General features: G+C 38.2%; 1 protein-coding gene across 1 annotated transcript in view; it reads left to right on the top strand.

Moving 5' to 3' along the window:
- The window catches only part of LOC150078352 (Fanconi anemia group I protein homolog), a 98,387-nt gene that overhangs the window by 15,131 nt on the left and 69,548 nt on the right, over positions 1 to 13,708 (top strand). Inside the window, exons 3-4 of the mRNA XM_090384540.1 lie at positions 6,083 to 6,284; positions 12,033 to 12,165. Of these exons, the coding sequence (XP_090240666.1) occupies positions 6,083 to 6,284; positions 12,033 to 12,165 (335 nt within the window). The remainder of the gene's footprint in view (positions 1 to 6,082; positions 6,285 to 12,032; positions 12,166 to 13,708) is intronic.

Here is a 13,708-nt window from a genome sequence, read left to right on the forward strand (position 1 = left end):
TTTTCAACATTGACCTGTACTTGTTGAGTAAATCTTCAGATCCCTTACTCTTAATGTCATTAGTTCCAATGTGTACAACAATATCACAATTTGTACCCTTAAAAAGATATCTGCTCTACAACGTCATCAACCTTTGCCTCTGGCAGACATACTATTCCACCTATCCACCTATCCTTCTTGCATACTATATTCCCCATCTCCCTGACAATAGAGTCACCAACAATAACTAGTCCCTGTGGGACCAGTGCATTCTTCTTTGGAGATTGCCTCTGAGTTGCCTAATGCACAGGAGTGAGCTCTGCCGTTGATCTGGGAAGCTGAGAGCTTGATGGGCCCCTCATATTAATTTCTTCTAAGGCATTTACCCTACACATTTGCCCATCAGAATGCTGAGTTGGCACTTAATTTCTTGGCACTCTAGGCATTTAGCACACACAAAGACATTCTCCTTGGCTAGATCATGTCCTGTTTTAGAAAATTCAGCAAACATTTCGCACATTTTTTGAGACTGTGATGCGTTGGAGAATCGCCCCCTTCATTTCTCCCCCAAATCACAGCATTCTCGCTAGTCTGTGATCTTTGCTTTGCAGCTCTAGTCTGGGTCATGATTTCTGTTTAAATACAGTTTAATTAACAATAAAATTAAATCAGATAATATAGCCACTTGATAAACTGTCAAGAAAATTGAACGTTGAAATACTAGGGAGTTTGAAAAGTTTTTTTTTGCCTGAGTGTGAACTGTTTATTTGAGGAGTCTTGTAACTTGTTACTTTTCAATATATTTACCTTTGGATTTAATACACCTTTTCCACCAATGCAGCAATGTCCTTATTCTATCTATGAAGAAAATTTTCTCTTGGCCTTCCAGAAATGGATCCACTGCAGCAGTGATGTATTTTTTCGTATTAGGAATAGCTGAAAGTCCAGTGGTGTCAAATCTGGTCAATACTAGGGATGGTATAAAATTTCAAAGCTGCACTTGAGCAGGTGCATTGACCTGGTGGAACAAGATTCCTTGCCAAGTTTTCCTCAGCATTTGGCTTTGATATTTTCATGCAAATAGCTCACAAGGTCTGCGTAGTATACCTTTGTGACTGTCCAGCCTTTCTGAAGGCACTGTACTAGAAGCATGCCATCATCTTGCCAGCAGAAGGAATTGACTTGCTTTCTTTGGAGAGGTGGAGAGCTTTGCTTCCGACATTTGGATTACTCCATTGTATCTGGCTGAAAGTGATGCACCCGTGTCTCATCCATAGTCACAAACCTTGCAAGGAAATTTGCTGAATCTGCTGAATATGATGCAGATGTTCCCTTGACTTGGCAAGTTTTGTGTTTTTGATTTGCTGTCAACTTTGGGACCCATCATGGTGACACCTTTTTCTATAGTGAGAACCTCTTTTATTATGTAGTATACATGTTCAGATGAGATGCAGTAGATGCTGGCAGTGTAGTGAACTGTCACTCTTCAATTATTCATTACCAGAGAATGCCACACTGATAACTTCTGGAGTGATGATTGTTGCAGATCTTCCATAGCTTGGGTTGTCTTCCAGGCTCTCCTTCCTGAGTTTAAATTCTGGTGTACACTACTTAACCTGGAATAGGAAGAGGCATCCTCATGAATTGCCTTTGGCATTGGTCCCCTTTCTCCAAAATATTGGATGATTGCATGGCGACTGATTTTTGTCCATCTTTCATACAACTTTCTTGACTTTATCTATAATAAAAAAAATAATAAATAAAGGGCATTATATAAAGGGTACTGTGCATTAAGTACAGGAATTTTTAACACTGTATCACTACCATTTGCATATGCAGGCTACTAACTTTGGAAATGCTTCTTGTACATTGCTTTTGTCTGAGACATGTTCACCCTGACCATTAGCATTAGCATTAGTAGGGGCATATGATGCAAGAAAGCAAGCTTATGCAGCATCAGCCAAAAAAAAAAAAAAAAAAGTTCCACTTCACCCCGCTGTTCGTTTGAAATACCTGTCCAGCTGAGCCTTAAATTTATTTAGGCTATCAACTTCCACAACAAGGGATGGAAGTCTGTTCCACCAACCAACTACCCGCTGGCTAAAGGCAAATTTCCCACATCTATCCTACATCTGTCTTTCCTCAATTTGAATTTATGCACTCTCAGGTGATTATTCTGAGCAAGAGGAAGAATCCCATCAGAATTGAGCATGCTCAAACCATGCAAGGCTTTATACACCTCTATCAGATCACCTCGCTGGTGCCTAGACTCCAGACACTGTAATTTGCAAAACTTAAGCTCTTTCTTCGTAAGAGCAAACCTTTGTTCCATTCACTAATCTTGTTGCCCTGCTCTGTACTCATTCCAGCAGCTCTACATTCTTCTTGAAATGAGGCCTCCAGACCCGTATATAGTATTCATATAGTATACAAAGAAATAATCACCTCCTTATCCCTGCTAGAAAAATTCCTCTATATCATTGATAAGATACCATGAGCTACTCTTGCAGCCCATCTGCACTGCTCAGAGAACTTCATATCTGCTTGCACAATTACTCCCAGGTTCTTTTCATTCTCTACCACTGTCAGTGTAGTACTACAGAGTAGATACTTTGCTCTGGGGTTGCTGTTTCCAATGTGTAGTACTTTACATTTGTCAATGTTAAACTTCATTTGCCACCTCTCAGCCCATCTGCTCAACCTTTCGAGATCCTGTTGCAGCAGCACAGCATCAGTAGTGTCCTTAACACCCTGCCAACCTTTGTATCATCTGCAAACTTGGACATTTAGCTTGATATACCATTATCAATATTATTTATAAATTGAGAAAACAACAAAGGACCCAACACTGAACCCCGAGGGACTCCACTAATAACATTAGTCCACGATGAGCAGTGTCCATTGATTACCACTCTCTGTCTTCTCCCCCTCAACCACCCCTTTATCCATAGCAGCAATTTTCCTCGAATGCCACACTGCTCCAATTTGTGCAGCAGTTTTCCATGTGCAACAGTATCAAAAGCCTTTCTAAGATCCAAGTATATAATATCAAAGTTATTCCCTGCATCCAGTTCTTTTGTGATTGCATCATAGTATCCAATCAAATTGGTCAGGCAAGACTTCCCCTTAACAAAACCATGCTGTGTCTGAGCTATTACTGAAGTCTTGTCTAGATGATCCTGCAGTGTTTCTTTAACCAGTGCCGCCATTAATTTTCCTGGAACAGAAGTTAAACTCACAGGTCTATAATTACTTGTGTCAGCCCTTGATCCTTCTTTGTGAATTGGGGTCATTTGCACATCTCCAGTCTATGGGTACCTCCCATGAGTCCAAGGAAGCTCTCATAATTATTGCTAAGGGTTTGCTTATTTCCTTTGCTGCCTCCTTTAATATAACTGGATAGATCGCATCCACCCCGGGTGCCTTTCTTGTGTTTATCTTCAACAATTTCTACTCCACTTTACTCTCAGTTATTACAAGATTATCTAGCTTACTGCCAGAGTTGAATATACCTCTGGCATTCCCCTCGCTGAATAACTCCTCATGTGTGAATGTCGATGCAAAATATTCATTTAGTTTGTTAGCTACCTGAGCAGGATCATCAACAGTTGAACCATCGATATCAAGTGGACCAATCTGATTCATCCCCTTCCTTCTAGAGTTTACATAAGTAAAGAACTCTTTGCTGTTTTTCTTTGCATACCTTTTCAAAGATTTCTCGTAATCTGCCTTCGCCTGACTAACCTCCTTTGTAACTTGGTTACAGATCAACTTATATCTATCAATGTCTTCTGTGCCACGTGTTAATTTATATGTATCCCATGAATTTTTCTTCTCTGCCATATGTCTCATTAGTTCATCTGACATCCATTTAGGCCTAAACCTTCAACAATATTTCTTAGTTGGTAGGTAAAGCCTAGAAACCTCCAAGATAAGTTCTTTGAATGCTTCCCATTTAATTTGCTGTTGGTAACATCATCAGTTGGTCCCACTGAATTTAAATACTGTCTCAGACCATCGTAATTGCCTTTACGAAAGCAAAAACCCTTCCCTTTACCCCTGATGCTAGTTACCTCTTTGAGTAAATCCCACTTCAGCAGTAAATCCCACTGCCACCTAGTGGTTCCTCTATCTGCAGATTCTTAATGCATGAAGAATCACTACTGATAATCAAATCAAGAGTATTACTTCCTCTAGTTGCCTCCCGAACATGCTGCTGTAGAAAACAATCATCCAATAAATCCACAAGAGCCTTGCTTGTGTGTGAGTGACCAACCCACAAATTCCAGTCAATATCTCGTAAATTAAAATCTCCCATTATAAGACTCTCTGATTTACTGGCCCACTCTATTTCCCTGTACAGTTTCTTATTATACTCATCAGAGTCATTAGGCCTATAACATACTCCTACTCTCAATTTTGATCTTCCAATGCTTATTTCACACCAAACTACTCGACACTGCACTGTCCAGCGATGTCGACTGGCTTCACTTCCTTGGATTTTATGTGTTTCCTAACTAATAGCATAACCCGTCCTACCTTCCTATCTGTCTATCCTTTCTGTAGACGTTGTACTCCCCAAATTCCAGTTCTGCATTCCTTATATCTGTGTGGCACCACGTCTCTGATATCCCAACAATATCCGCCTTTGATGCTTTGAGCAATACATGAAATTCATCAAATTTATTTACCAAACTCCTAGCATTGGTGTACATGCAAGTATACATGCACCTGTTGTTTTTCTTTAGCTACCCTAGCAAAACCCATGTGTTTACTTGTACTGCAATGACTACCAGCAGTCTGTGAAATATCCTGCAGCTTGATATCCAGGCTTCTGCTCATTCCAATAGAAGCAGTGCAAGAATCACTTTCACCTCTGCCAGTGGCCACTGTTAATCGATTAGTCCTTGTATCCCCCCAAGCTAGCAGTTTTCCGACCCACCTAACACTACCTCGATAGCATCAGGAAATATTCTTGCACCCTTTCTATTTAAGTGTATCCCATCCCGGTAGAAGCGTCCCTTCTGTTAACAAGTACAGACCAGGCTGAAAAAAATTGTACCCCTTGAGCCTTGCACAATCTTTCCAGGGCCGAATTTATCGACAAGGCTCTCATCATATACTCCCTCCTATCGTGTCTGGGCAGAATTGCAGACACTTTCAAATTCAACCCTAATTCATGGCTTTTTTTTTTAACAGTGACCTGTACTTGTTAAGTAATTGTGCTGGTCTCCTACTCTTAATATCATTACTGCAACGTGTACAACTATATCACCTTTTGTGCCGTTAAAGGTGATATCCGCACACCGTCATCAACCTTTGCCCCTAATTTGAACACTTGTACCTTCTTTCATAATTAGATTTCAAAATAATACTGTGTGTTCACCAGTTACATCACAAATCCAGATTAGACACTGCTGAAATTTTAATAAAACTGAATTAGTAATATATAGCAAATGTTTTGGACACACTGGCATTATCACCTAAGTTCATGTTAGAGGACAGTAACACCCAAAATGCCAAAAAAATGTCAGATTTCTGCGACTTAAGAAAAGTGAAACTATAAATTAAAGGCAAGAAAATACTTATTTTTAATGTATTTTTAGTGAACTATTAAAATGATTTTTTTTTATTATCTGTTCTTACTGAACGCTGTTACAACCATTACTGGTTCTCTCCTCCTCCTACATAGTTTCCTTTGATTTCCTTATGCCATACTCAGCATCTGCAAAATTGATCACAGTTAAGCTTTTCATTACTTTAATAGAGGTTCTGTTTTGTTAGCTCTTAAAGACACCTCTGTAGGCAGGTGGGAAGGAACAGCAGTGCGTAGCACATGCTTCTTGATTAGACCGGGGTTCGAGCCTGTCACCACCAAATAAGGAGGATGCGGAAAGGTCAGGAAATGACCACCACCACATATTCCCGGAGCAATATGGCCTTAGTTGCTAATGCTCCTAAAAAAAAAAAAATAAAAAAATAACAAGTTAGCTCTTAAATCCAGAATTAAGTCTTGTGAAATTCTGAATTTATGTGTAGTTCTTTTATAACAGATTTACTTTGTGTTTCTTTGGGAAGTATAAATAATTTGTTCCTATTTTAGATTTCCTTGCAAGAATTATCCATTCAGCACCTCAACTGCTGCTTGATGCTTTAGTGAAAATAAGGGAAGTTCTTGATTACTTTCCCTTCCTACCCCATTTATCCACAGTGGGTCTATTGAAAGCTCTTACTCCTCTGTTAAAAATCAGCCTGCCTTTAAAAGATGCCCTTATGATTGTGTTGAGGAAAGCTTTGTTTAACAGGTAAGTGTTATTTTGTTATTAGAGTAGCAGTTTTCTGTAGGACTGAACTGTTTAGAAAGCACTAGAGTGTATTGTATGACAACAAGATATACATAATAGATAATGAATCTTTAGCATAACATTGGCAATTTCAATTAAAAGTTTAGTGTTATTTTAAGCAAGATCCTTTGCATGATACACAAAACAGTACAATGTTGTATGTATTCAGTGGATGAGGATGATGTTTCATTTACATAAGCTTAATGAAGGGTCTCAGTTAGTCATCATGTAGTCATTCAGTTATTCATTCAGACCATCATGAGAAATCGCGACTCCTTTGGAGTCACGATTTCTCATGATGGTCTGAAGCTTACACTTGACAACAATAGTTACACTTGGCAACAATATGGAAAACGTTTTTTTTTTTTTTTTATCAAAGATATTTTCAGGTTTTTCCTAGTAAGTAGTTTTCATAAGGCAAATGCTCAGTACAAGTTAATTAAGACAATTACTTTATAAAACACAAAAGACTGGTTACAGTTACATTTTTATCACTTTTATAGTTTCGTTTATACACTTAAAATAATATAATACGCTATTGTAAAGAAGTTTACAATAGTGTATTATATTATTTTTTTTAATTATATTCTATTATTTACAGTTTAAAATGTGTGGATAATTTCCTTTCGTTTCTGTCTGACTGGGATGTTGACATAGATCTAGTAGTAATAGTTTGCTAAACATATTCGTTCCAGAAGCCTTGTTAGTGATTTTCTGTTGAATTAATATCGTGATGGAATTGTTTCGCCGTGCTCATTATTTACCATGCCAGGGTTTTCATAAGAGAAGTCTTAATGTGAATCCAAGGAATGAAGTATGAACAACAAAATAACATTCCATTTTGTTATATGCATCAAGCAGTTTCTGAACACTATTTTTGTATGAAAGAATCTGTGGTTGCCCAAAAAGTTCCACAATGTCATTTGAGAGCTTGCCATGCTTTTAGTTCTAATATGTTTAAGTTTTTCAGATTTTTATTTTTTATTTTTTTGATTTTCATCCTTCAAAACCTCACTGATTTGTGGCCCCAGAAAGATTTCATCTTTCACTGATCTTTGGAAATTTTTCACTTAAGCAATGAAATCCTCTCAATCTTATCCATTACTTTTGCAAAACTTTTCATTAGGCCAATGTTTGTTATCATTATCATTAGTTGAGGCATATGATGCATGAAAGCAAGCTTATAGAACATCAGCCAAAAAAAAAAAAAAAAAAAAAACCCCTTCCCATTTCACCCATCCGGTCACTCCAAATGTTTATCTAGTTCAGCCTTAAATTTATTTAAGCTATCAACTTCCTCAACAACAGATGGAAGTCTGTTCCAGCAATGAACACCCTCTGGCTTAAGGCAAACTTCTGCACATCTATTCTACAACTGTCTTTCCTCAATTTGAATCTATTCCCCCTACGGTTAATCTTAGCAAGTGGAAGTATCCCATCAGAATTGAGTCTAGTTTGAGCAATAGCAATAGTTTGAGGCTGCTCAAACTATTCAAGGCCTTGCACTCCAGATGCTGCAACTTATAGAATTTAAGCCTCTCCTGGTAAGAGAACTCCTTTGTTCCTCTCACCAATCTTATTTCCCTTCTTTGTACTTGTTCTAGCAACTCTACATCATTCCTAAAATTAGGCCTCCCGATTTGGCCTGGCCTGACCATTGCCTCATAGAAAGGTATAATCACCTCCTTGTCTCTGCTAGCAAAATTCCTATATATCATTGACAAAACTCCATGACCTATCCTTGCAGCCCGGCTGCACTGCTAATAGAACTTCATATCCGACTGCACAATTACTCCTGGGTGTTTTTCATTCTCCATCTCCCTGAGTGTAGTACCACCTGGTGCATTTCTCGTGCTGGGTGCTGTCTTGGGTTATTGCCACCCATATGCAGTACTTTGCATTTGTCAATGTTAAACTTCAGTTGCCACTTCTCAGCCCATTTACCCAACTTATCTAGATCCTGTTGAAGTAGCATGCTGTCTTTACTGTCATTAACAAACCTGCCAACCTTTGGATCATCTGCAAAACTTGGACATTAAGCGTGATATACCTTCATCGATATCATTAATAAATATGCAAAACGTCAATGGGCCCAGCACCGAACCATGGGAGAATCCAGAAATAACATTAATCTGCAGAGAGCAGTGTTATTACCACTTTCTGCCATCTCCCACTCAACCATCCCTTTATCCATTGCAGCAACTTGCCCTTAATGCCATACCATTCCAATTTTTACAGCAGTCTTCCCTGTGCAACAGTATCAAAAGCTTTCCTGAAATCCAACTACAGTAAACCCTCACTAATCCGGAGTAATTGCGGGGGAGAGGTCATCCAGATTAAGCAATAATCTGGATATGAAGCAAAAGATAGCCCTAAAACACAAAAAAATCTTAGAACAGAAATAAATGGAAAATTTAATGATATAGGTAGTGCTTATGAAAATAAAAAAATATATATATCACTGTAGAGCCTTTATTTAAAGACTATAAAAAGACAATACATTTATCCATCGATAGATAGATAAAATATATTGTCTTTTGTCTTTTTATGCATTTATCTGGTGTTGCTGATGTCACACACCAGCGCCACTTTATCGTTGCTGTGAATACCACTTAAATATAGCTTCTTGCAGCAACAGAAAGGGATGTTTGAGGGGGAGAAGACAGAATGTGGTAATCAATGGACACTGCTCATCGTGGACTAATGTTATTAGTGGAGTCCTTCAGGGTTCAGTGTTGGGTCCATTATTACTTTCTGTATTTATAAATGATATTGATGATGGTATATCAAGCTTAATGTCCAAGTTTGCAGACAATACAACGGTTGGCAGGGTTGTTAAGGACACTACTGACGCTATGCTGCTGTAACAGGATCTGGAAAGGTTGAGCAGATGGGCTGAGAGGTGGCAAATGAAGTTTAACCTTGACAAATGTAAAGTACTACATATGGGGAAACAGCAACCCCAGAGCAACGTATCTACTCTGTGATACTACATTGACAATGGTAGAGAATGAATGAAAAGAGAATGAAAAGGGGGTAATTGTGCAGGCAGATACGAAGTGCAGACAGGCTGCAAGAGTAGCTCATGGTGTCTTGTCAATGATATAGGAATTTTTCTAGCAGGGATAAGGAGGTGATTATTCCCTTGTATAAGGCAACAATGGTCAGGCCACACCTTGAGTACTGTATACAGGTCTGGAGGCCTCATTTCAGAAGGATGTAGAGTTGCTGGAACGAGTACAGAGAAGGGCAACAAGATTAGTGAATGGAACAAAGGGTTGCTCTTGCAAAGAAAGGCTTAAGTTTTGCAAATTACAGTGTCTGGATACTAAGCACTGGCGAGGTGATCTGATAGAGGTGTAAAGAGCATGCTCAATGCCAATGGAATTCTTCCTCTTGCTCAGAATAATCACCTGTGAGGGCATAAATTCAGATTGAGGAAAGACATGTAGAATAGATGTGCGGAAATTTGCCTTTAGCCAGCGGGTAGTTGGTTTGTGGAACAGACTTCCATCCCTTGTTGTGGAAGTTGATAGCCTGACAAATTTAAGGCTAAGCTGGACAGGTATTTCGAACGAACGGAGGGGTGAAATGGAAGTGGGTTTTTTTTTTTTTTTTTTTTTTTTTTTTTTGGCTGATGCTGCATAAGCTTGCTTTCTTGCATCATATGCCCATGCTAATGCTGACACGTCTTTTGGCTTTTTCGATGTCTGTGCCGACCGGGCTAGCCGAGTGGGTAAAGTACCTGCCCGGCAACCCAAAGGTCGCGGGTTCAATTCCCGCCTCGGGCTTGGATCAAAGTACTGCAAAAACCTTGGGAGGTGCAATATGGCCACAGAAGCCGATGCGCCAACAACTACAAAAAAAAAAATCAAATTCGATGTCTGTCAATTTGATACACTGCTTTTATCATTCCTAACATCGAATTTTATAGGAAATGTCTTTAGAGATTCATTTTTTTTTTTTAATATCTGACACAACCTTTTGGTCAATACCAAATTCTTCAGTAAATAAAGGAGTTAGTGTTATGCAGGATTATTGAAATGCTGTGCTTTGGGTGGGTTTTTTTTTTTTTTTAATCATGGAAGTTTCTGGATAAAATGGAACACTAAAAGATGAAATCCTTCTTTCCATATAAATTTTTGTCATATTTCATTTCACAAATTACACACCAACTGGAAGTGCTAGCTGCAGAAAAGTCAAGATAAACTCAGTTCACATTATTTTCAAACATATTTCTTTGAATTTAACACAGTATAGTGTAAAATAGACAAAGCTAAAATTTTCTCTGCTTACAACTGAGCTGGAAATCATTACAAGAAAAGTAAACATCATTAGCTATAATTTCTTCAACATCATTAGCCATCATTAGGATAGGATAGTACAAACAGAATAGTACAAAATAATTCAAATGGGAGATAAAGAAACTTTTCTGAATATCTAATTTATTGAAATGTTATTATTTCTTTTAAAAACTTCTTAAACAATGACTATCACCAAAGAGTTAGGTGGGTTAGATAGGTGAAAGCAAACAAAAAAACAAAAATTTGAGGTTCTTCATATATACTCCAGCATGTTTATGTATTAGTTAACAAAATATTTCTGTTCAGATATATATATACGGAAATTATTGTTGTTGGTTCTAGGTGTATCAATAACTTAGACCATCAAAGACATAGACCATATTGGACCATTGTGTATGGTCTGTACAGCCATGTGTCCGTGCACGTTCATAGGCCATTTTGCACGTTGTGTTGACTGAAAAACATTCTTCCTCTGCTAAGGGATCAGCTAAAAGCATCAACTAAAAGGCCCATAGAAATTCCTCCAATGATTGATAGAACTAAAATCCAGACTGACTTCTCCAATGAATGACAGGTAGTGAAACTACCGAAATTACTGGACAAAAAAAAAGGAAACATTTCCTTTTTCACCTAAGCATTTTGAACATTTCCCCTATGCTTTGGGGAAAATATCCAAAGGCAATTCTCTCTTGTAAGTCAAGGTTTGGTTTGGTTTTTTTTTTTAGGAGCATTAGCAACTAAGGCCATATTGCTCCGGGATATGCAGTGGTCATTCCCTGACCTTGCCGCATCCTAATAAAGGAGTTAGTGTCCTTAAATATTTTCTTCAAAATCATAATATATGGGGTGTCTATGCCTTGTCTTTCCAGTGCCTGAAACATTGCCTTATGCTGTATGTAATCAAATGCCTTTCATAGTCCACAAATGCCTTTCATAGTCCACAAATGCCAAGCATAATGGTGTTTTATATTCATTTGCTTTCTCCATTAGCTGCGATATCATGTGAAGGTGATCCATAGTTGAGAATCCTGTCTTAAAGTCAGTTTGCTCATTCGGTTTATTCTCACCAAGTATTTTTTCTAATCTGTTAGTAATGACCCTGGTGAACAACTTGTAGATGTGGGACAACAAGCTAATTATAACTATACACCCTATAAACCCATCTCACTCAAGAGCTTAAGTTGGAGACTTACTTAATGCAGACAAGTTAAATTTAATCTTTCTTCAAATTAGTTAAGACAGGTCATTTTAAGAGGCTTATGGAGGTTTACAATACTGTTGATGGATGTAGATTATAAAAATTAAGGTAAAGAGTTTGATGGTTTATGTGTTCATAGTTTTTAACAATATAAATGAATTTTCTGCTAATTCTGTATAAGATTTAGAGTCATTAACATTTTTGCAGAGATCTTCAAGCAAGAAAAATAGCTGTGAGTGGTTTTTTAATAGTACTGAAACACCAGACGTTATTAGCAGCACTACCTCTTAGCCAGAGTCTAAGCCAGAATAGTAGTCAGCCTTCTATTTCAAGTAGTCAGGTAAGTTTTTCAGTAGTACTTATTTAGAGCTATGTCTTTCATGTATGATTTGTCTGAACATATGTAGGTCTACATTTTAAAGGTTGTTTTGAATCTTTGGATATATATTACATTATTGTCCACTGTTTTAGACCCATACCCAAACTGCCAGAGACTGTTTTTATAGTCTGTTGTCGGTCGGCAGACTGTAATATGGGATACACTTAAATAGAACGGGTGCAAAAATATTCACTGATACTATTGAGGCAGTATTAGGTTGGTCAGATAGTGTAGTGAATATACAGACTAATAGATTAACTAAAGTCACATAGTAGTTTAGGCAAGCTAAAGCAGAATACAAGATATCTTTGGAAAAAAATACAATGGGCAACAGTAGAATGAAGATTGAATCACGTTGTTGACTTAAGTGTTGATGATCCTGATCAGGTTGCTGAGCAAAGGAGGTATGCAAACCCTTAGCCATACCTATAAGAGCATCTTCAGATTCAAGATCTCTGTGGACTGGAGAATGCATCCCCAATTAACAGACACAGTGAGAGAGAGAGAGACTGTGGATGACACGAGTAACTACAGACTTGTTAGATTAACATCTGTTCCAGGGAAATTGATGGCGTTACTGGTTAAAGAAGTAATGCAGGATTATGTGAAGTATAACTGCACATGAGTGCAGTTATACTTCAGTCATGGCATGGGGTTTGTTAAGGGAAAATCTTGTCTAACCAATATGATTGGGTGCAATGATGCAATTACAAAGGAACTGCATTCAAAAAATAATACTGGTATCATATACCTGGATTTCAGGAAAGCTTTTGATACTGTCATACATGGAAGACTACTGTACAGATTGGAGCAATATGGCATTAAGGGCAGGTTGCTACAATGGATAAAAGCATGGTTGAGTGTGAGAAGACAGAGTGGTAATCAGTAAGCACTGCTCTTTGTGGACTAATGTTATTAGTGGAGTTCCTCTGGGTGTTGGGCCCACTGTTGTTTTGTATATTTATCAATGATAAACCCCAGAGGCCCACATCTGGTGAGTATGGGCTTGGCACACCTGGGGTGCTGAGCTGGATAGCATCATTTTTCTCTTTATTGGTGACTCTTTTCTTTTTCTGACTCTACCTCTCTCTCTCTCTCAGGATAATTCTGGAATTTTATCTTGCCTGGTGCAGCTTAAGCCTCAGGCTTCCTTGTACAATATGGCTGATAATAATATTGATCAGGCTTAATGTTGAAGTTTGCAGATGATACAAAGTTTCGCAGGGTTGTTAATAATAGCAATGGCAGTGATCTACTGCAACAGGATCTAAAAAATTTGGGCACAGGGTATTGTCAATGGTATACAGGAATTTTGCTAGTCGGGAAAAGGAAGTTATTATCCCTTTGTATAAGGCAGTGGTCAGGCCACACCTTGAGTACTGCGTACAGTTCTGGAGGCCTCATTTTAGGAAGGATGTAGAGTTACTTGAGTGTGTACAGAGAAGGAAAACAAGGTTGGTGAGTGGAACGATGGGGTCTTACCAAAGAAGCCTTAACTCATGCA

The sequence above is a fragment of the Mastigoproctus giganteus genome, chromosome 11, assembly GCF_048544385.1.
Source record: "Mastigoproctus giganteus isolate SK-2022 chromosome 11, ASM4854438v1, whole genome shotgun sequence".
NCBI classification, from domain to species: domain Eukaryota; kingdom Metazoa; phylum Arthropoda; class Arachnida; order Uropygi; family Thelyphonidae; genus Mastigoproctus; species Mastigoproctus giganteus.